This window comes from Temnothorax longispinosus, chromosome 10 (genome assembly GCF_030848805.1).
Source record: "Temnothorax longispinosus isolate EJ_2023e chromosome 10, Tlon_JGU_v1, whole genome shotgun sequence".
In the NCBI taxonomy this organism is placed as follows: Eukaryota; Metazoa; Arthropoda; class Insecta; order Hymenoptera; family Formicidae; genus Temnothorax; species Temnothorax longispinosus.
The window spans coordinates 277,228-301,482 of NC_092367.1; the positions used below are offsets into that span (position 1 = coordinate 277,228).

At 45.6% G+C, this 24,255-nt stretch overlaps 1 protein-coding gene across 1 annotated transcript; it reads left to right on the top strand.

Annotated features, from left to right (window-relative positions):
* The first annotated feature begins 14,827 nt into the window (after window positions 1-14,827).
* LOC139820240 (protein dachsous-like) lies at window positions 14,828-16,525 on the top strand. Its single transcript, XM_071790384.1, has one exon. It carries the CDS (start codon window positions 14,828-14,830, stop codon window positions 16,523-16,525), a length of 1,698 nt encoding a protein of 565 aa, XP_071646485.1.
* Window positions 16,526-24,255: the final 7,730 nt, after the last annotated feature.

The window sequence follows — 24,255 nt, forward strand, 5'->3', positions numbered from 1 at the left end:
CCCTGTCATGCGTTTTGAAACCCTTTCTCAGTAATTGTCAAAATTCAATCGAAAAGAAGATGTAACCTCACTTGTAACCTTTATCAACGACTCGCATGATCAGCTGATCCAAACGGAGTCAAATGAGAAAAATCACATAATTTGGAAAAAGTAACATACTTTGTCACGTATGAAATTTTACACCATAATTCATAAAATTATTTTTCCCTTAGCAAAAATTGCCTGAAATATATTTCTGAACGTGAAAACCTACAAACAGTCACATGACTATAGCACGTAGCGAGACAGCTACCTTAAGTTCATCACGGTAATATTGGTTTCAGAGAGATCAGATTCATATCTCTAGGATATGCTGCTGATGCAGCACTGGAAGACGTTCTGAAAGCGGGAAAAATCGGTGTACGGATTCTCGTCTATCGGTATCGCATTCCGAGGGATGTGCCCGGACGCGGTCGGGTCGGACCTGCAATTCTATCGTGTCGTCCACGTGTGTGGAATCGCTCACGGGCTCTGAAGAGTTGCCTGTGCGAGCGCTATGCCTCTGTAACTCAATTACCGCGCATTGTGTTCGTGCCTGTGGGTATACCACAGCGCACGCGGCGCACACGATTTACCGTGTGCACGACGGCGACGGCGACGGCGGCGGCGGCGACAGCGACGGTAACGCGAAGGTGCCGCGCAACTTGCCCACAGTATGGATCAAGGCCATAACTCCTGCGTGCGCGGAGTAAAGTGGTTGATATCAAGTATTCAGAGTCCCACAGCCAGACCTCCTTTGTCGTTGATTGAACGTGGCGTCCCTAGAATTTCAGCGCTTACATACGACCCGAGAAAACGTGAGCATATAGCGAAGATAGACCGTATCGAATTTGGTAAGTTCGTTAAATTGAGAAACAATTGTACGATCATATTTTTTTTCTCGTAAAAGATAATTGATTTAAAATATCTAGTAGGAAAAAGCATCATGCAAATAAACCAGAGAACAGGCCTCATTTTCTTTTTTTTCATATAAATGCGGTCACCTGGGGTTTTACACCCCAATTAAAAAGTCATTGTTATTAATAAAAGTCATTGTTATTTAGGTACATATTGCATATTTTTTATTGTTTTATAATTTAATAGTATTTGAGGATAATATACTATATATAGATTTACTCCAAGTAAACCAAATGATATTTAAAAAATGAAAGAAGCACACATTAAACGGCTTATTACGACAGTATTAAAAAAAATGAAGATATTAATTAATAAAACCCTTTTATATGGGTTTTCGATGGAATTTCATATTCAAAAGTTTTTAAAAAAATAGTTATTAGAAAAAAAAGAAAATTATTATATAATATTTATTTTATATAGTAATCTAAAATAAAATAAGGCTATTCACGCTATCATATAAAATCATGTATACTGTGTTTGCTCGTCCAGAATTAATAAAACCGATTTATTTTTATGATATTTGTTTATTATATTACCTATATATATAAATATAAATTACATAAAGTATTTTTACATAAAAATAAATATCCCTATTCGCTCCAACCATGCCTTTCGTGTCCCATGAATTTCTAACAGTCGTTTGTTCCGGAAAACAAATAATCGTGGGAGAATCCCCTCCACGCCGGAAAAAAGTTATTGTGGCAGGGAACCTCAGGTAAAAATTTCAAAGTCCTAGCTCATTTACTTACTCTCGAAACGGGGAACAATCAAAATCTCGGTGGGACACGAAAGTGCATGGTTGGAGAATTACGTCAGTGTTGTGTGAAAGGTAAATGAGCATTTTTTTCGATAAAAATGTATTTTTGTGTATAATTTAACCGTATTTAAAATATTTTTGTCGTTAACCCTCAGGGTACGATCTGGGTTAGCGTAACCCGAGCGTAATTTTGAAAGTAGCGCCATTTTAAAGGAAGTGAATGGTGGGGGTCCGTACCGGGGGGGAAAAAATCTTTGAGGTAGCTACTATGTAAGCGCCAAGGGGCAGCGTCAGTCTATGCTTGGTGCTCAAGGTATACGAGTTTGAAAATTGAACTCGGGTAGTCTACACCCAGTTCGTACGGAACGTTACAAAATCCGTGTTTTTCAAACAAAAAAAATTTGTGTTTTTCGAGTATTTGCTGCAGTAGAGTATTCTGGTATGTGTAATTTACTATTTTTAATATACTTTTGTGCATTCTAACCTCAAAATGATGCTCTGTAGCATACCAGCATAACGTATCCGTGCATGCAATTTTTGTTATTTATTTATATTATACTAATCAACAACATCCAAAAGAACTATTTTTACTTTAAGATATTTTTTTTTGCGTTATTACGATAAATCAAGCAAGTAACGTTATATCGCTATCGCAAAAAAACGGGTATTTTCATAGTTAAAAAAAAAAATACTTTTTGGAATGGATCAAAAAACGAATTCAGCCATTTCAAAGAACAACTTTTTAGCTTTCAAACGCGACTTAAAAAATGTCGATATCTTTTTTTTTCATAAAGTTATGCAATTTAAAAGAAAAAATGAATTTTTATGAAAATTTTTTGAGAATGGTTTACATTTTCAAATGTATCTTTGTTTAAACAAATAAGGTAATAAATCTACCAACGCCATTGTATTTTTGAGAAAATTTCCGATCCAAAAAAAAAAAAATTTGTTTCAATTGATAAATTACAGCCCGATATACAGTCAATCAAAGTCGCCGGGTTAGGCTAACCCATGTCCGTACGGAACGTAACTTTTTTATAGATCGTACCCTGAGGGTTAAAAAAAAATTTGACATTCCACAGAGGTCTATTATGGCTCAGAGGCAGGTGGAAGAGATGGGGAGGAGCTACGTTTATAAAAAAAAATTAATTTTTTTACATAAAAAATATCTGTCACACTTCAAATTCGCCTTTTCTTATTCAGAAATTTTTTTTCTAGCATTCTTTAAGTCCTTAAAGTCCTTCTGTACCATTTAAAAATTACCAAATTTGCGGCGACGAAATTAAGTATTCCTATTTAATTAATAATTATCTCATATTTTTTTTCTCATTTGCACTACTTTTAGCTTTAATTTGCGTTTTGGTTCATTAAGCTTCGTCAATTTGTTCGTGAGTTATGATTTTTTAAGTAAAACGAGTCGTAACGTGTGTTTGCCAACATATAATTGTTGTAAAAAAATATTTAAATAAATGATTTCCAAATATTCTTTACATTGATTTTTAGTCGAAGGTACAAAGATATAATAATTTTTGGGGAATTTTCCAAAGCTATTAATTATAAAAAACACGTGGGACTCGAAAGTGCATGGTTGGAGGATTATTGGGGCGAAAAAAACGTTGGAGTGAATAGGGATATTTATGTTAAAACTTGATTCTTCCTAAAATCTTTTACATATTAATCGGATTGAAATATAATTAATTTATCAAAAATATCATATTTGTTATTAACAAAAATATGTTTTGCATTCGATAAATTTACAACAATTATTTTATTACTTGTTACTTTTTTCTAAGCTTTTACACATGTTTTCATTAAATTTTGTTATTTTTTCTATTTTATGTTAACTGTTATAACATTATTATTTATTTATTGTAAACATATTATAGGTTTTCATAACCTTATTCAAATACATATTATTTATTTCAAATTTATAATACAAAACTTTTACTATACTTACTATTAATTTTTGTAACGTAAACAGTAGTCACTTGATTCCTATACCCCAGCAAGTTTTAATAGGTACTATGAAGGTACGGGTCCTAATTTCGCTTCCTCATAGAGGAAGCTTTGTTTTCGTAAAAAAAATTTTTTTTGAGTTGCTTTTGCCAATGTGTTCAGAATGTTCTAAAACGTCGAAAAATCGCTATTTTTTAAAATGTCGGTATGTGTGTATGTATATGTTATGTGTGTATGTGTGTATGTGTGTATGTATGTGCCAAATTTACCGAAATTTCTATAACTCCAGAACTAATCAACCAAATCTTAACGAATTATATATGAAATAGGGGTAGAAAAAACTGAAGAATATATAGAATTAATAAAAATTGCTAATAATCAAGGGGTTCTTTTTTAATAAAATTTTGAATTTTTGCTGAAATGTTTGTTTATGCTTTAATTTCCGCAAATTTGGAGATATCGATCTATTTCTAATTTTATTATATTTTTCAGTCTTTTCTACCCCTATTTCATATATAAGTCGTTAAGATTTGGTTGATTAGTTCTGGAGTTTTTTGCAAGTAGAAACCTTTGCTCACAAAGCTTCCTCTATGAGGAAGCCAAAACAAATAGAGGAAGCTTTGTGAGCAAAGGTTTCTACTTGCACACTTAAAAACTATGAGGAAGCAATGTGCAGGTTTCTACTTGCACACTTTACTTTTTTTCTATTATATGGATTAGGTTAGGTTTAGAACTTTCAAATGAAAGGTATAGATATGGATTCTTGATCAATAAAACAATTACTGTGACATGAGCTTCACTTTTTCGACACTGCAGGGCCTTGCTCGCCACACTCCGGTCCAGTCGACGGCTGTTTTTCGTTTTCTAATTTTCACATAATAACATAATTTTCTAATTTGCTTATAATAAGTTTAGTTTAAACTCGAATTATTTTCTTGGCCTAATATTATTATAAACATCTTATTCAAATTCTGTATTTTCAATTCCTTTACGTTACAAGCTTAAAAATATTAATTAGAATGAAAATGACAATGCGACAAAAAGTCGAGCGGTCCGAAGTGTAGTTAAGGACTTGAAAATAAGTGGTTAGCTAAGGTTAAATCACTCTAGGTGTCCATTCTCGAGTTAAAGGTTTTCGGTTTCGCGAGATTTATATATCTTAATCGTCTGCAAGTCATTACGATGGAAAGCTTCCTGAACGAAATGTTTTGATAATGCGTATCGCGTCGCCGGATAATTCGGGGAAATAAGAGACGATCTTGCGATATATCGGAGATAGATTGAACCAGGACGCGGGAGAGACAACGGTCGGATCATTCAGGCGTGCCTTATCTGTAGACTAAACCCGCGTACAAGGGCCGTAGGATTCCCGGACCAGTTTCGTGAGAAGGCGGTATCGATACCTTCGTCCTAAGAAGAAAGCTCCTAATTATCGAAATAACGTGTGTGTGTGTGTGTGTGTGTGTGTGTGTGTTGTGTGTCGCGGTGCCTGATACTCCGGCTACGTGTTGGATCGAGCTCTATCTTTTCCTACACTCTCACAAGAACAGGATCCCGCGCGTTCCTTCGGATCTAAATTATTCCGTTCCCGTACCTTTTTCACGAAGACAAACGCGGACACGAGGTAAATTAAAATTGTCCGCATTGTTTATCGCAGATAGGACGCGAGAGATGCTGTAATTGAGACCTAATAGATCCGAAAGTAACAATGCGATGAGAATCACCGATGATGAACGACCGTCAACGACCGTCGTTTTTCAACAATTCCGCGACGGCTGTAAACGTTCGCATGTTGATACATGCGTAAGAGCGTGTACGTTGCATGGTTTGCGTGGTACGACTAGCTCGGCTAAATTATTTATTTTCATTTGAGACGAGCTGTGACTTATAGGCGGCAAGTTCCCAATCAGTGTAGAACACGTAACGTGCAAAACGTCTTTCCTCTCTTTCCCTGGTAAACCGGTCGGTCCTACGCAAAGTAGCTGCGCTCCGGAGAGTCGCTTTATATTCCCTCCGCGACTTTCATTTAGATCTTTATCGATCAACTTTCACGGTGTGCACTCCGCGCATTGCACTTCATTACTTTGCTTCCGACCTCTGCGGACTTTCGCGCGAATACAATATCGTGAACTCGTACGTTATAAATTCGCTTTTCACTCCGTTACATCCACGAGAATCGTTACGGAGCTTTCACAAATTACAATAAATATCAATCGATCCCTAACGAACGAATGATAGCGATGTGTCATTAAATGTGACCCCCGAGTATAACTTTTTAATCGACAATAAGAGATTTCGAGCGCGTTGAAATTGGAAAGCCGGGGAGAAATAATATTATGTAAAGAACGAATGAGATAGCAAAATGCTAACTCGCGAACACGTGTATTCTTATAGCACTTAGGCGTCGTGCGCAATGACAATTATTGTCCATTATTCGCGTGAATAAGCATTCTTGTAAAGTCACGCTTTTTTACGCTAATGTATTTTTTTCAAGACGCGCCCATATTTTCTTGCGAAATCCATTCAACGAAAGTAAAAATTACCAAGTCTCTCGGCATTGCCGAGTGTACACTTTTGCAGTTGCAGGCTTTCAAAGCAATTTGTCTTCAATTATCGAGAGACACGCTCTCGGGACAGAGACGGGCGAAAAAATATCGAGAAGTGTTTCGTTTTGGCAAAGTGCTCGGGGATCTTTTACCCCCCGGCTCGCCAATTCCCAGAGGTCGCACACGACTCCTGGGGTTTCGTGCCCTTCTCCTCACTCTTCCCTTCGTCGCGCCCCGGAATCCTGCCGTTGCATTTGCAATCTCATTGGGACACTTTAAGGACCACCTTTCGCGGTACCAAAATGGCGCCGCTACGGACAAGGATGGAAAAAGATCGCGGCACGAAAAGAGGGTGCTCTTACTTTTTATCGGGTCCGTGTCATTGGCGGCCGCAACGAGTTCCTACAAGTTCGTATCGGATATCCGCGCCTCGAGAGAGGAGAGGTCCGCGAGTCGCTCGAAAGGACAACGAGAACGAGGACGCCGCGCGCTGTAGAGGCACCTACGATCGCTCGCCTTATTAAGCCCCTTATCTCCCACTCCTTTCGCCCTGTCCGTCTCTCTCTCTCTCTCTCGCTCTATCCCACTGTGCAGCACTTAAAATCATGGCTGCACGTAACCGTCTACTGATTATATGGATTCGGCGATGATTTCTGATGATGCCCCCGACCCCCGAAATGGTAAAATAATACAGTGTCGTGTCCTAGCCCCGGACCCTTTGGGTTCTGTAGGCCGGTTCGTTAGCGGGGCCTTGGCGCGAGGCACCCTGTCATTATGCGGCTGGTCCCCATCATCCCCCCACCAGTACTCAATTTTCGGTGCCCCTCTACAGCGCGCGAGCTCGACAAATCCCCCTGGCACCACCGCCGCCGCCGCCCTCCTTTCTTTTTCTGCCGTGCGTGCGCGCGCGGTCTCTTCGCTCACCGGGGGCCCGGGGCCCGGTCGTTCACGGTGCTACTATTCTACGCCGTCGCTCCGCGACATCGTCGCCTGTTTGTTTACGCTGCGGGTCGCGTGAAACGTCGTCGTGAGAAAGTATCCGCGCGCACTCTCTGCCGCACGACGCGCGTTACATGTCCACGGTCCACGGTTGTTAACTCTTTTCAGGACGAAATAGAAAGAGCTTCTGTAGAGAAATATGTCATAAAACGCGAAAAAATTGCATTTGTGATGCTCTTCACCTCTTTGACCGTAGTATCTTTGTGAAATGGACTACCTTGTATTCCATGACGCCGTTTGCCACGTCAAATTACGGGAACACTTATACTTGCCTCTTCATAGTGGGATATTTATTTAACCCTTTGTTGTATAGTGTCCTTATATGGGAACATCTATTTTTTCGCAGTTTTTTTTATGTTTCTACGTATTTCACAATTGGTTTGTGTAACATATTTAGCATCGTTATGTTCCTAAAACTTGTATGTGTACACGGAGAAAATTTTATAGTAAATATTACTATGGTGTCGCACTAGCTGCGGACCATCGAGGAATTTCAAGTTAAAATACTATAATTATTGTTTTAAAAACGATTAAATAACGTAATTTTTACCATAAACATAGTAATTTATCTTAAAATTCCTCGATGGTCCGCAGATAGTGCGACACCATAGTAATATTTACTATAAAATTTTCTCCGTGTACATGAATAACATAAATATGTAATTATTTTTCCGTTTTTTGTTTTTTTATTCTATTACTGATAATTTATAAATTCATCTATCACTTCTAAAAAGTAAAATGTTATTACAATCGAAATTTAAACTTTTCAAGATACTCTTGTAAGAATTTTTAAAAATTATTTATGCATATTTGCGGCATATTTATATTTGAAACTTGAGAATTATTCTAAGAGATTTTTTCGTTAAAAAGTAGCAAAAATTTCATCAATATCGGATCTGCCATTTTGTATTTATACATTTTAATTGCAGATTTAAAATCAGCAGCTTAAAAAACTCTTAGGTATACAATTTTATACGTAAATAACCATAGTTAACTTTTTTTCAATTTTGCTGCCATATTGAATCTGCCATTTTTATTATTTTTCGATTTCAAATTTGCAATTAGCAAACCCCAAAAATCCTCATATACTAAAATTCAGCAAATATGTTCAACGGAAAAATTGTACATCAAGGGGTTAACGAATATACACCGTAAACCATTTATCGAACAAAATAAAAGAGCAGCGTGAAAATATGCGACGTTTACTGACTTTAATTTTAAAAACTAATCAAAAAATGAAAAAGATAAATAAATATTGATGCACCTTCCATAATTTTTCAATCTTTCAATTTTAATTTGAAGAAACGAAGTTTTGGAGGAAGCCTGTTGGATGAAAGTAAGAAACGGTATCATTTTTTATCGTTGGGTTTTATCAAGTATAGAAGGAGGAATAAAATAGCAGACACAATTAGCGTGTGACATAACGCACGATATATCGGGGAGTTTATGTTAGTATCGCCCCGACTTTTGTTTTCTCGCCTCCAAATAGCATTTTTTACAAAATTTGAGCGAGTAGTCACGACCGGCGGACATTCGAAACTCGTAACTCGATCGCGCGCTGACTTCGCCTAGCAACGTTTTTCGTCGTGGCCTACGCTCGCAAAGCCACACATACACATAATTTCCCCATCCTCACGACTTTGTATAATTCGATTTCTTCAGCACTGAAGATAGATCTATTCGCGACCGAGTTGCAAAAAATAAGTTAAAGCGACGCTTGCGACAAAGCCAGTGGGGAGTCTCACTCTCGGATGCAGAATAGAGATTAAAAACGCCTAACGATATTCCTTAAACAGCCATTTACCGGTGCATCTATCTTACTTTCGAGAATAATGACACGACGGCTCGTTTTTGATCTTTCGAAATACTTATTCCGCGGCATAGTAGCGTTTTCTTGGGCGGACGACGTCGGCTGATTGGCTCCGCCGGAAGTGGATCGACAAAACCGCGGGGTTCCTATTCGTACGCGCTTGTAAAGGCGCGCGGTCGTACCAGTATCCTTGGGGTGCCACCGTCCTTGGGACGCCTCTTTGCGGGTGTAGGTGGTCCCCGCGAACGCGGCAATCATTTCGCTTAATGACGAGACCTCGGTCCTTTCCTTTCTTCGGTCTCAGATTATCGCGCGCCGTGGTTCTTCCCCCGGTATCCACGGGACCACTTGGGCTCCTTCCTCCTCTTTGCGTCCTCTCGCCCTCTGCCCCCGCTACCACCTTTTATCCCCGAACTCTGTAATTTTCCTCTAGCGACCGTGCCACCACGTCGCGCCGAAATTGGTGTACGGCGGAACGATTTCGTGGAAATATACGTCGTCGTCTAAAAAAGAGGGGAATCGGGCGCGACGGTGACGGTGGCACTTCCACTCCGCGACCTCAGAAGGGGGAAAAAGGAACGACGGGAAAGAAGAGAGAATTGGGCGAGAACGAAGACGAACGGAGCCGAAGGAGAACGATGAGAATTAGGAGAGGAAAGGTAATAAGTAGAGGAGAGCAGAAGAGATAGCGGGAGAGAGAGGAAGTCTCCCTTCGTTCCGGGAACAGTCGTATGATGAGGAATCGTACCGAACGGTCTCCGTCGCTTTCCTCTCGACGGCGACGGTGAGGTCCGCAGGTGCGCCAATCTCTCTCTCACCCCGGTGCCGTCCGTAGGTAGGGACGCCGAACAAGCGTGACAACACGCAACATTTCTTTCTATCATGCCAAAAATGATACACATTGGTCGCGCAGATGGAAGTCATTATTATTACAAAGAAGCGTTTTTGCTGCCCGCCGTCTGTCGATGCAGGATACATAGACGCGCTGACGACTTACTGAGAAAAGCTCTCCTCCCCAAAAGTTTGCTTTCTCACTCTCACACACACACACACACACACACACACACACACACACACACACACACACACACACACACTCTCTCTCTCTCTCTCTCTCTCTCTCTCTCTTTCTCGAATCTCTTCGCGAGACGAGATTGCTGCGCACCGAAACTTGTGATGCGCACATTCCCACGTCATTAAAACCAACTACCGCCGATCCCGGCCATTTTTATGGAATTTGCGCGCGGCAGGCACGATGCGCGACGAGCGCATCCTGAAATCGCGCGTCATTTCCACGCGGATACACGGGGACTATGGGGAGCGGCTTCCGCGGGCGAGCGACTTGATTTCCGGGAAATATCCAGCGTGCCGGTTGTGCTGTGCGCGCGCGCGTCGTCATGTTACGTGATGGCTAAAGTGCGCGCGGACACGTTCCTCCGCTCTTTTCCGCTTCCAGCACCTGCGAGAAAAGCCGGGCGGTGCGCCCGTTGGCCAAGCAAACAATACGGACGATGATGCGCCGTCTCGAGCGCATTGTCTGCCGCACCGCGCGGCGAGGTAGTAGTAGGCGGCGGATTTATCTACCTACTCGTAGAGTCAGGTAGAGACGAGAGAGAAAGAGAGAGACTCAGGGGTTCTCGACCCCCGGGACACGTCGCGTCGCCGCTCGGCGACCGACCGGCTGCCGCCGTCGCCGTCGCCGTCGGAAACGCCTTGGATGGAAGGTAGGGGGATGTTCCTTTCGTTCTGGACTTATTTCGCGCGGCCGGCGGCATCGTGGTGATCTATCAAACGCCTATCATCTCGCGAAGTAACAAACCGGCGCGCCGCATCCTCCTCAAGCAACGGGTCTCTCGAAGCGGAGCGTATTGGCGGATGGTTGTAACGTGCGAATGAGATCCGATTTGCGACGGTTCCACGGTGATCGCCGATCGTTATCTCATCTCGTAATCCTCGTTAAACCTCATCTGCAAACATACTAACTTTTCGATCGCCACGCGCGCGTTTGCGTGCTCGGCGAATGTTATACAACCGCGAGGAGAGGAATGTCCCGCAATTGAGGAAACGCTGACAGTCTAATGTTAACCCGATACCTTGGGCTCCGTATTTTACGACAGTGCTTACACTTTTTACGCTACCGTGATTGCAGTTGTTAAGGATGTCCTATGACATTGATTGACAAGGATATTGGCACTTGGAGCCATCGAGTACTTATGATCTCCCGACAAGGAAGTGTTTATATCATATATCGTTGATATCTCTAATTCGCCTTATATAAAGACATTTAAAACAATAATATTGCAAATTATATATGTGAGAAATTTGTTACTGGTGGGAATTGTCCGTCTGCATAAATTATTGTCAATCGATATGCGTGCATTATAATCTTTGCAAAATAGTTCGAAATAAATTACTAGAAATGTGCGAACTATATTCGAATAAGAATCGAACCGGGTGAGATTTGATTTGATTCAAATTCGAATTTCTATGATTCGAATTTGAACTCTTCAAAAGTCCAAATCTAGATAGTTCGAATATGAATCATATAATCGTCAATTTTATAAAATCATATTTTCCGTTAATAAGCAAAATAGTATGTGATCATGTCAATAGTAGCATTAATTGAGTGCATTTAGTATTACAGCCGCTTGAGCGACTAAGTAGTTAAAAAGTTTATTCCTAATTTTTTACATGCTCTGTGACCCATCAAATTGTAAGTAAAAGTTTGAATATACGTAAGAAATAGTGAGCTATGAGTATTCATAATAAAATAAACTATATTATTTATGTTATTTGATTTAATTATGTATGTAATTGGGTAAAGTTATTGGATACTATATATTAGAGTATTTTAATACTTTATCTATGATTTTTCGTCTAATATAATTGCAGTTAAAGTATTTGATTAGTTTTATATTAATATTTAAATATGTTTTTTGCCTTAAAAAGAATTTATAATCAATATCTATGATTTTTCCACATCAAAATATTCTCTTATTATCTACGTGTTAAAAGTCAATCTAATAATAATTATATTGTTAATTAAAAATTATATTTCAAGGATTTAGCTCGACTTTATTCCATTTGGATGAAATTTTGTTAATACGATTCGATATAAAAAATACTTGATTCGCACATCTCTACTAATTACATTTTATTACATTTGTGCAATTAATACTAACTTTGATTTCCTAATCTTAACAGATTATCAAGAGATACGGTAGTGTCTCGCGCCAAGTACAGGCGAAGCGAGACCGCACCGTGACTCTTTTCGGAATTAACATGACGCTGGAAATATGTTTATAATAATTTTTTTACTTCTAATACTTACATTATAATTCGTAAACATCATATAGTCATAAAGATACAAATTTACGATGTAAATCTGATTCGAAGCTTGTTCGTCGAACTGTAATACCCGTGGGAATTTAGAATTTCTCTTTCAATTTAAATTCAGATTGCAACTTACTCTATTCAATTTTATTAGACGCTATGGCATTTCGAAAATGCGTTTTATATCTAAGTATTCCTCTCACAATTCGCGTAACACGCGTGTCTAAGAAACGGCACGTTTCCGTAGCCGCTTTTCCCGTCACGTTACGAAATTCCAGGACCTTTGTGTCTCATCTAAAGGGTCTTGTGTCATTAGTCAATTCGTACGATACATTGCCTATCGTTCGAGGCAATCTCTTTCGTGGAAAATGTTTGTGGAAAAACGTCCCTCGGGGCAAGCGTTTCTCAGGTCGCAAAATTCCAGGATCCTCACGATCTGCCGGGTTTGATTAGGCCGTTAAACAATCCGTGCGACGCATTCAGGTCTTTTCGTTTTGCGAGGGGCATAATATCCCTCCCGCAGGTCCGGCTCGCGTACAACACGCGTTTCTAGGAGACGGCACGTTTCCTACGTGGTCGCTTTTCCCCGTTTCGTGTCACGAAATTCCGGGACCGTTGGTACGAAGAGGGTTCTCGGTACAGGAGGCTCGAAGGGCCGGGCGCGGAATGAGCGCCGACGGTAAGTCAGTTTTTCGCATACCGAGGCGCTCAGGTATAGGTATAGGTAGAGGTAGAGGAAGAAGCACGCGGAAGGGGGGGGGGAAGGAGGAAGATGAGGAGGGAAAGGGACGGGAGCAAGAGGAGCGTGAAAGAGAGAAGGCGAGAGAGAAGGAGAGAGTCGGCATGCAGGCAGGTAGGCAGACAGGCAGGTAAGAGAGTTTGGTATGGTCTAGCTGCTTGCTGCCGCGCGAAGCGCGTTGAATGCCGGGGCCTCGGTGTATCGGGGCCCGGTACCAGCGCCGAGCGGCGCGGCGCGGCTCCCCTCTCCAAGATGGCCGCCGCTGGTCGGGGCCCAGCCGTGAGTCCCCCTGACCGAGCCAGGCGAGTCCGTCGGGTTAGGGGAAGGCCTCGCAGGTGCCGCCATGTCAGTGCATGCCTAACCTCGAAGCCGCGCGGAACGGACGTTGGGCCCAAGTACGCGACACCTCGTGCTACCGCCGCTATACCTGCGAGGGGTTCTAAGCTCTCTCTCTCTCTTTCTCTCCGTCGTTTTGGTCCCCGCGATTCGCGTACCTGTTGCGGATCTGTAGCTGCCGTTGGACCGGGGCCACGATCCCGTCTCGTTCGGTTCGGGAGAGAACGGTGCGCGATCGAGGAGAGGGTCCGACCCTTCGGGATCGAGAGGAGGCCGCGCGGAGACGTCGGACGACGACCGGGGCGTCTCTCCTCCTCCGTGAGAGCCGCGGAATGAAGCGCGTGTACGGGGCTAGTCGCGTCTCGATACCGTGATACTCGGCGCGTCTCGCGTTGCGTGGTTGGGCAAGAGCGCGTCGTTTAATCCATCTACTTCGTGATTTCGCGCACACGTATCGACTGGTGTACGATTGACAGTTCAGAGTGTTCTTTCGACGATCGTTGTTCCACCTACTTTTCCGCTTTTCTTCTGGAATTCTGTTCCTGGATCCGCAGACTGGTTTCCCACCTTGATTCGTCAACGCGAACTGGTGGACGGACGTCTTAAAGCGGTTGACCAGCGAGAATGACAGCGGCAACGACCGGCCCGTGACGTCCCCTGGGACGAAACACGCGATCGGATTCGCGAGGTGTCCGACGGGACGGGAACACGGCGGTCATGCATGACGCGGGGCGATCGCGCCGGGTTCGCGACCGGTCGTGCTGATCGGTTGGGCCGGTTATCGGGACGTGGATCTGACGCCGGGAATGCCCTACATCTCGCCGTCGATAGTCCGCTGAAGGAACCTGGCGGAGAAACCGGGAAAGGAGTCGCTTTCTAGGGAAAAGTGGAGCGTCGCGAATAATTCGGTTCCCTTCAGCCCGAACGAGCGAATCCCCGCGACGCGACGCGACGCTGCTATGTCCTCACTAAGGGTACCGGGACACGGTTTGCGCGGCCGCTGGTGCGAATCGACGACGCGGTGAGACAATTACGCCGGTACTCGAAACACGAGAGTTCGCTTAAAGTGAAGGGAAGCTGGTACTTGGTATGTGAACATAACAGTCGGTGGAAGTGAATCTTAGCCGCGAGAGACCCGCTCACGGGTAAAACACAGTGATATTTGGTGGTTGCTTGTCGTGTTGGTGCTACAAGGTTAGGTTTATAAGTTGGGTGACAAGAGGATAGTGCCGGTGGAAGCGAGAAGCGCGACGGGAAGGTGCACGAGGACTCGGGGTCGTCCCCCGCGACGCGATCGGCGGCCGCGCGGAGAATGGAAAGGAGATAATATCGCGAGTCGAGGAGGGCGAGGTGGGCGAGGAGGAGGAGGAGGAGGAGGCGGAGGACGGCCGTGGCGTGGTGTTGGAGGCCCCAGGATGTGGCGTCTGCTACTGTTCCTCGTCCTGGGAGCGACCCCCGCCCCGGGCGCGCTGCCCGAGCGCGTCAAGTACCTGGAAGTGTCCGAGAACGTGCGGCCGGGCACCCGGGTGGGTTTCATCGACATCGATAGTCCGCCGTATCTGATAGCGCTGGTGCCGGGCTCGCCGGTGGAGACCGACCTGATCGTCGAGCCGGCGACGGGCGAGATAAGGACGCGGGTGCCGCTGGACCGCGAGACCCGGCCGTCGTACAGCCTGGTCGCGCTGCCGAGCGTGCGGGTGGTTATCACGGTGCTCGACGAGAACGATAACGCGCCTACCTTCGCCGAGGCGCACGTGGACATAGAGTTCCCGGAGAATTCGCCCCGCGACGTCAAGCGGCCCCTGCCGCCGGCCTACGATCCCGATCTCGGCCAGTACACGACGCAACGCTACGAGATCGTGTCCGGGAATCACGGCGACGCATTCCGACTGTCGCAGCAGCGCGGCCGCGACGGCGTTCTGTACCTGGACCTTCAGATCGCCGGCTCGCTGGACCGGGAGGCGCGCTCCCGCTATCATCTGGTGATCGAGGCGCTCGACGGCGGCACGCCGCCGCTCCGCTCCCGCCTCACCGTCAACGTCACCGTGCAGGACGTCAACGACAATCCGCCCGTCTTCAACCAGACGCGCTACGTCGCGAGCGTGCCGGAGAACGCGACCGTCGGCACGCCGGTGCTCGCGGTGAACGCGACCGACGCCGATGTCGGGGACAACGGCCGCATCGAGTACTCCATCAATCGCCGGCAGTCCGATCGCGAGGAGATGTTCCGCATCGATCCGGAGACCGGGATGGTCTACGTCAACAAAGCCCTCGACTTCGAGTCCAAGGAACGTCACGAGCTGGTGATCGTCGCTCGGGATCGCGGCGCCCAGCCGCTGGAAGCCAGCGCCTTTCTCTCCGTCCGCGTGACCGACGTCAACGACAATCAGCCGGCCATCACCGTCATCTTCCTGTCGGACGACGCGACCCCCAAGATCAGCGAGAGCGCGCAGCCCGGCGAGTTCGTCGCCCGGATATCCGTCAGCGATCCCGACTCCCGGACGGAATATTCTAACGCGACGGTAACCCTGACGGGCGGCGAGGGTCACTTTGGCCTGGCCACGCGGGACAACATAATCTACCTCGTGGTGGTCGAGCGGCCGTTGGATCGCGAGGAGCAGCCCGTCTACGAGCTGTCGGTAGAGGCGACGGACGCCGGCACGCCTCCGTTGTGCGCCGTCCGCACCTTTCGGCTGCTCGTCACCGACGTCAACGACAACGCGCCCAAGTTCGAGCACGACGTGTACGAGGCCCATCTCCTGGAGGTGTCCGAGCCCGGCACGTCGGTGATACAGATGGTCGCGACCGATCTCGACGAGGGCGCCAACTCGGCGATCCGTTACTCCTTGGCGAACGCGACGTGGTTCGCGATCGACGAGACCACCGGCCTCGTCACCACGGTGACGCACGTGGATTGCGAGGCTGACCCGGCGCCGATCTTGGTGGTGTACGCGACCGATTCCGGACGTCCGCCCCTCAGCAGCAGTGCGACCGTGCGAATCACCATTCACGATTTCAACGACAACGAGCCGATCTTCGAGAAGCCGCTCTACAACGCCACCGTGCCGGAGGACATGCCCGTCGGAGACTGCTTCCTCAAGGTAGGATTGTGAAAAGCACTTTTCTCCCGTGTTGCGCGCCACGGAAATGTGAGAAAGCAGGGTAGACCCCTTTAAGTGGCGATCTTACTGGAGTAACAACGAGCAAGTTTTTGTTCATGGTTTCTTAAAAAAAGTTTCTGATTGTTGCCGAAAGTTTCTTGAAGTTGTTTCTTTATGTTTCCGTTCGAAGTTGCCGCTTGTTGCGTGTCTTTATTCGAAGTGATAAAGATGAAAGGAAAACGCGTCAACGAGTAACAAGAACAAATGTTCCTTCAATGTGAACATTCAGTGCTGCAAATGGGAAGACGGGAATAGAAACAAAACCCAAATATTTCTGTGATTATGTTGCCTCGATGTGGACAAAATGTTGCCACAAGTTGACATATTATTTTGACGGATTATTTAGAAACATTTAGCAACAAGCAAAAGTTGCTCGTTGTTGCTCTAGTGAGGATGTTGCTTTACGACGATTGTGTGCGTTTGGGATTCGGCTAAACGCTAATGTCACGTCAAGCCGCGTGACGGGTAAACGCGCGCAAACGCGAGAGTCTATGGGAATCGTTTCGCATCCTGTTAGCATTGTTGCGCTCAAAGTGTGAGCGATATGTTTACGTTGCGCTTTTCACCCGCCGCGCCGTGATATCGTGTTTTTAACGCTGCTCTCTTAACGCCGCGCTCGCTCGCATATGAAGTCGTATATAGCAACGCTAACGGGCAATTGTTTCGTCAGTCGGGTTGCAACGCAAAAAGTTGCGGAATAGGTCCGCGGGCTGTTGCAATTTTGTGAATTGCTTGTCACACCGTTTGATATCTATATGACGTACGGAATATTTTCCACACTTGTTCGGACGTTCGCGGGTGTTGCGTCGGACTGACGTAACGCTGTCATCTCCCTTAACAAGCGCGGTACTGTCGGTGTCTCTCTCTCGGCGCGTAATTGATATTTATATTCCGTGAAAGAGAGGAAGAGAGAGAGAGAGAGAGAGAGAGAGAGAGTTCGACTCGAGCTTGAGGTTGAGGTGTCTTCGCTATCTTAATTTGTTAAACCACCAACGTCCGCGCGCGAGAAAGCGCCGATTATACAGAAGTCGCACAAGCCACGTTTCGCCAGTGCTCATCAATGCGAGATCGAAGTTTAATTGACATACACTTGAGAAATCACGCTAATCCCTACCGACCGATTCGATCGGTGAAAATCCGTCATCGGTCTTTATGCCGCGGGTTCTAATTGACCCGTCATCGGAATCGATTGCGCGAGAGACGTTTACCGGCCGTGTTGCACGCGCCTCGCGACACGATCAGCCTCTATAAATTAATATCTTAAATGTCGCGCGTCGGCGCGAGAGAGTGACGTTACACGCCCGGTGGGTACTTGGCGTTTAAACCCTTACATAAGCCACGTCGTTTCGCGTAAAGTCGCTAAGATTCACATTAAAGGTTCCTCGATGCAGTCAGCCGGGCAAAAGGGCACGAACGAACGCTCGTAACTAGCCGCGGGCCGTCAGGCACGTATGTTAAAGCCGGGAAAGCTGTAATTGGTACTTGGAGCGAGAGAGGGAGAAAGAGAGAGTAAACGGGAGGGAAGGTTTTCTTCGGCTGTCAATTAGTATCGCGAGTATCCGGACAGAGCGTTCGATTGATTTTCGTTTCGTTTTCTCATTCCGCGAAAAAGGCACCCAGCCCAAACAAATCCGTGCTATGCGTCATTTGCATACGGCCCGCGTGTCTTTCTCTCCGCGAGGAAAGAGAGGCGGAGTAGCGTTCGAGCGTATACGAGTAGGAGCCACGAGCGGCGACCTGAATGAGGAAAGAAGTGTTGCGTACGCACGGGCACGCATAGCGGCGACGTGAGTCGCTCAGGGGCGTAACGTCGTCGATCCGAGAGAAGAGGGGAGAGGGAGAGAGAGAGAGAGAGAGAAAGGAGAGAAAGGAATGTAACGTCTTCCTGGTGGTTCTCCCGCGCGCCTCGCTCTTCCGGCGCTCTCCTCCGCGTATAGACCGCGCGGCGATCACGAAGAAGAATCCCCCGCTGACGCGTTCTCTTAGCGAGGCCGTCGCCGCCGCTGTACACGCCGAGACGCCCTTTCCCCCCGGAGCGGTGCTAGAACGCGAACAAGTTAGTCCCGACACCCGATGGGTGCTTCACGAGCCGGCGCCGCGTCGTTACGTCCCGCCGTGCGACCGGCCGCGCACATTTGTATACACCCCGCGATGACAAGGCCAGGACGCAATAAAGGATAGATCCCGGAAAAGAGATAGGACAAGGGATAATAGACGGCGCCGCGCCGCGTCGCCGCCTTCCGCACGTGTTCGCAACGCGTCACTGAAATTTGAGATGTCGCACCGTCTCGGAAAGACGATTACGCGTGTACACCGGCTGTCGCCGCACCGACGTTACGAGTGATCGTATTACGTTCGACGTAATCGTCGAAAGTTGTATTACACTGCCGCGGCTCCCGATTGTGTCAGCGCGTAACGAATTTACAGCAAACTTTCATAGACTAGCAGAAATAACGGAGGGATTCATCTTATAGTTCTCCTCGCGTAGACGGATTTGTTTCCGAAACCCGTTAAAAACTGAAGCTTTAAACATGTCGATAACACCAAAAATAATAATTTGTTGACCATTGGATTGCCTCAATGAATGATCAATGCGTTTTCTGTACGCTTTGACGAAGCGTTTTTCGCCATTAATATATTAGAGTAATTGTGATAATTACTCTAAAAGAGAGGGTTGTCACTCTAATTTGAGTAAATGCGGGCATTCATAAGGTAGGAGTGAAGTTTTCACTCAAGTTTTTAGAGTAGCTACTCTACTGGAGCTTTAGAGTGATACGATCTCACTCTAAAGCTATAGTAAATCACGATTTACTGATTGACTGATAAATGACTCTAACAGAGTAAAATTTTCAATTTAAAATTGTAGAGTAACATAATTCATTCCTATGGACACTGATCTACTGCACTCGAAAAGAGTGCCCTTTCACTCAAATGAAGTGCGGTTTTGCTTCAACTTATATAGCGCAATTTTACTCTTTTTTAAGAGAGTGGCGTATCCTCAGGTGTATCATTCAAAGTGCACAGACTCAATTTTCACTTTTCGTTACACTTGCATTTCACTCATTTTGAGTGATATTTCACTATTCGACTTTTAGAGCGTACGCTTATCACATTTCAATTGCCGCGTTTCTGACGGAGGGGACTTCGTAATAACGTTCGTCATTCATAGTAACGATTTGTGAACCGTAGATTCCTGCGAGGAGGAGGATGAGGATACGAAGCAAGAACGCGAAATGAAGGGAGAGAAGAAATCTTCTCCGCCTTCTTTCTCCCACATCCTGTCTGTCTCGCGCGGACGCTCGCTTGACCCTTTTTTGTCCCTCTGGATTGTCATCCGCGTGCGGCGCGGGTACGCACCGAATGCCGATGGAAATTGCACCGGGAATAATCCGAGGGTATTTTTCAATCGTGCGCGCGGGGCACGGCGAACGCATCCGGCGAAGCCGTGCGCAACGCGACGCCGGCTGCCGCGCCGCATTGATGTTAATGTCTGCTCCCGGTACGATATATATTTTATTGGCGTTTCGCTGCCTAGTTCAATGATGATTTATAATTGTTGTTCGCTCGGCTGTAATTATTATAATTACAGATTTTTCGTTCGGGCTCTCGGAACCGGGCCCCGGCTTGGCCCGGGCTCGGGCCCGGACCTTCTTCGCTCCATCCCCCTTCGATGCGGCTCCACCCCTTTGGTCCTCCGTCTCTCGGGCTTCTCGTCTCCTTCCCCTCTATGCATTTCTTCCGCTCTCGCTCTTGCTATCGGTCTCGCTTCTCTTCCCTCTCTGTCCCACTCGCTCGCTGTTCTTTCTATCTCGCGAACAGAGACCAGATCTACGGCGGCTCCGACGTAGAAACGGGTTTTGGAAGTTGGACTCGCGCGATGTCGAGTTCTTTGCGCTCTCGGCTCCTGAGAAACCTCTGTCTCTGCTCTCGCCTTCGTTTAAGGAGGTTGAAGCAGTTTGGTCAACTCTAGATTTTAGTTTGTAAAAAATATATATGATAGTATAGGATCTACCGCATGTGTGAGAATTATTTCAGATTTATTGACCATCCAGAAGCTGAGATATTAATTTCCAAAAATGCGTCGTTTTACATGGGGTTAGATGGAGAAAGCGTTGACGGCGATGATTGATCCCAATTTTCTTTAATATCTAATCTATATAAACGCTCAAAAAACGTGCCTACGCGTACAGTAAATTAATGCGAACATTTAGAACGCAAGAAAACACGTATTCACCATCTAATAACAAATATATTACAAGTTGAAGCGATCGAAATTAGACTGAAATAGCAGTTGATAGTTCGCGAGTAGGTAGATGTGGCAACGCAGCGTCGCCCGCGTTTTGGCTGTACCCGAATCCTGTCGGTATGTGCACATTTTTGTGGTTCTCTTCCGTGCTATGTCCACGATTTTTTGATTCTCTTTGGAAATAAAACCAAAAAATCATGAATCTAACGGAAAAAAACCAAAAAATTGTGAACATAACATAAAAGAGAACCCTAAAATCGTTGACATTACTACAAAATAGTAGACACAGCACGGAAGAGAACCAAAAACGTGCACATACCGACAGGATTTGGGTATAGCCAAAACGCGGGCACCTAACCTCTTATCCAGAATGACAGAAAATTCGGCCGCAGGGGGAAGTGATCCGCGCAGTTCCTTGGGCTTAACGAACCTACGGCAATACCGAGTTCAATACATCGCGGACATAAACACACAGTTACACAGACATTCATACATATACACAGTGTCATATAGCCCAAAGGTGGGGCTGAAGGCACTATAAAATCCCTCATCCGAGGGATATAACCCTAAAAAAAAAAAAAAATGACAGAAAATTCACCGGCATGTTTACGTTTAGCAACTGCCGTTACGTGGCTCAACACAGAGGCGAGTACTGCTACCAACCCCATAAAAGTGAAACGTTGCCAAGTTTCAATCGTATTTAATATAATCGACGGAAAGTTATTAAAAAATCGATAGCTTATATAATTGTCAAGGGAGCTACCAGTAAGAATCATTATTTCATTCTATCAACGGCAAAACATATATTCATGCCATTTTTATATTGAAATAATTAGCAATACTACAAGTTTTCAAGTTGGCATTGGCAAAAAAGTGTTTCGTTTTTAGCTAATTAAAATATAAAGATGCATAATATGATACTTTTACTATACGTTTTATGCAATAGCAGCGTATGGAGAATAAAATGATACCTAATACAGATTTTTTAATGACCTAATAAAAAACTTTTTTCTAAACCGTCAATTGACTCAACTGGATCGCTTCAACCTCCTTAACGCGAAACGCGGCCATTTGATTCTGATAAGGATATGTGCCAATAGATTAGTGGGGCGGATGATTAAGAGAAAAAAAAAACGAATATCAAACACAAACATCATTTTCGTTGGATCGATAAATAAATTCAATTATGAATACAATTCATTTCTTCAACACGGTAATCGTAATTTGCGTAGGAATCGCGCTTTCAGCGGACACCTTCGTCACGCGCGCGCGCGCGCGCATTTATTTCTCGGATCTAACGATATCCGCGCATATTCACGCGTGGAATAACGGAACGCGCGCGCGTACGTACTTATGCGCGCGGCCTACACATCGGGAACACTGGTTCCAATTCATCCTCGCGCAGGTCTCTCATTATCCGTCCTAACCGACGACGGAGGATCATTAAGCCACGGCGCCTTTTGTCTGTTTCTCTATACGCGTCCGTCTCTCTAACAACGAGCTCGGAAAGAACGAGGGACTTGAGAAAAACGCCAGCGAGGCGTGCTCCACTTCGGCGTAGGTACTTTCCTTCCATCCTCCTCGTTCTCGAGGACCGGGAGACCTCGCTTCCCTCCCCTGGCGCTCTCCTCTTCCCGATACAGTCGCTACACTTTCCACGGCCACTGCTCTCGAGTCGAGAATCGATTACGAATCGGACGATCGCGGCGGTGCGTGGCAGTCGATGCGAATGCGAGAGCGAATGCGAGAGCGAGAGCGAGGCCGTTGCATCGGCTCCGCCGGTGCACACACACCGCGTGTATATCGCGGTACGAAGTGATGACCGTAATGACTCTAACCACCGTCTGACATCTGGCATTAGGCACTCGGGCTTTCGAGTGGCAACGCCCGCAGCAATTGTTGCCGTTTACGACTGCCGTGCGCGCTCTCCTTCTCTCTCGCGCACCGCGACAGCGGCGATGGTTCTTCTTCCTCCAGCTTCTTCTCCATCTCTTCTCTTCTCTTTCGCTCCCTCTATCTCGTTGTCGCTCCTACTTGGACGAATCCGGCTTCCTCGTCTCTCCGCGTCTCTCTTCTTCTGGTCCTTTCCCTTTCCCTCACGATCTTTCGCTCACGGTATCTCTTTCTCTCTATCTCGCCTTTCCTCATATCTCTCCTTCCCGCTCTTCCCGTATCTCCTTCTTGTTTCCTCTGTCCCGTTCGCTTACACGTCTTGTTCGTTCTCTCGCTCTTTCCTTTATTCGCTCCCGGTCTCTCCCTACTTCTCGTTGGTTCGCTCTCGATCCTACGCGCTATAGACCGCATTCCCGAGCGCAAACGACGAGGTAGAGATATATGTATATGCATTCGCATGTGCACCATTCGCGCGTCGCCGTCGCCGTCGCCGTTGCCGTCACGAAGCGCGCAGCAGCACGCTCCGCGATAGCGCTACTCCGCGGTCCTGAAAAGTCATAATTGCGATATTCGCGCTACTCGCGCGACGCGCGATCGCCTCGTCGACAGGTGACACTCGCTCGCATTCTTTCGGGGCGAGTGCAGCGAATGGACGAGTGTGCGGGCGCGAGCGCGCGGCTCCGCTTATTTACGAGCGGATTATGCAATCGAACGTGCTGCTGCACACTCGGCTCTAATCGTAATACCGTGCTACATAATGCGAATCTGATCCTTTTTTTTCCTAGGAGACTCGCGCGCTCCACTCGGATTGCAAAACGTGACACGCGCTCGTTAACCGCGCGAGCACGCGTGGCTCTAAATTAAAAAAGCAAATATGTAATGAAGACTGTAGCGCGCATAAATATGTGTTTATAGATCCTGGCGGATTGGAAGTGAAAATACGCGGAAGTCGTTTATCTCTAAACTCTAACCTAACCGAGATGCAGTATTCTTGATACCCTCAAATATGAATTAAGCGAGTTTTTTCGTATTTCGTATCAAAAGTGATTTCCATTTATGTAAATCTGCATATTATTATGCATGTGTTGACAGCGCAACACAGTCGCTGAATTGAAACTCTCGATCCTTTTACCACAGAATCATATACGGGTTGTGTAAGAACTGTGCGCAGTATCCGATGTAATAAATTAAATGCGTGTGGGATAATAAGACTTAAAAAACGATATTTTATATAATCGTCGCGTAAAAATAAAATAATTTTCAATTTTTACGAGTTAAACGATTTAAGTGAGAAAGGAGTAGGCGATCGAGTAACTTCGTGTCTCCACAATGTATATATATATATATATATATATATATATATATATATATGTATATATGTGTTTACATACATATAATATATACTTTTATAAATTGCTAATTAATTCACGTTTTTTCGTTACTGCTCGCAGAATCGATACCTGACCGCGTCGAGAAGTCGTTAATGTGATTTAAGTCTTAGCGATCCTGATAGTGATTTCTTCCGTATCTTTCGTTGTATCGT

What these genes read in the sequence shown, in the direction of transcription:
- LOC139820240 (XM_071790384.1), top strand. Translation starts at nt 14,828, where the DNA reads ATGTGGCGTCTGCTACTGTTCCTCGTCCTGGGAGCGACCCCCGCCCCG.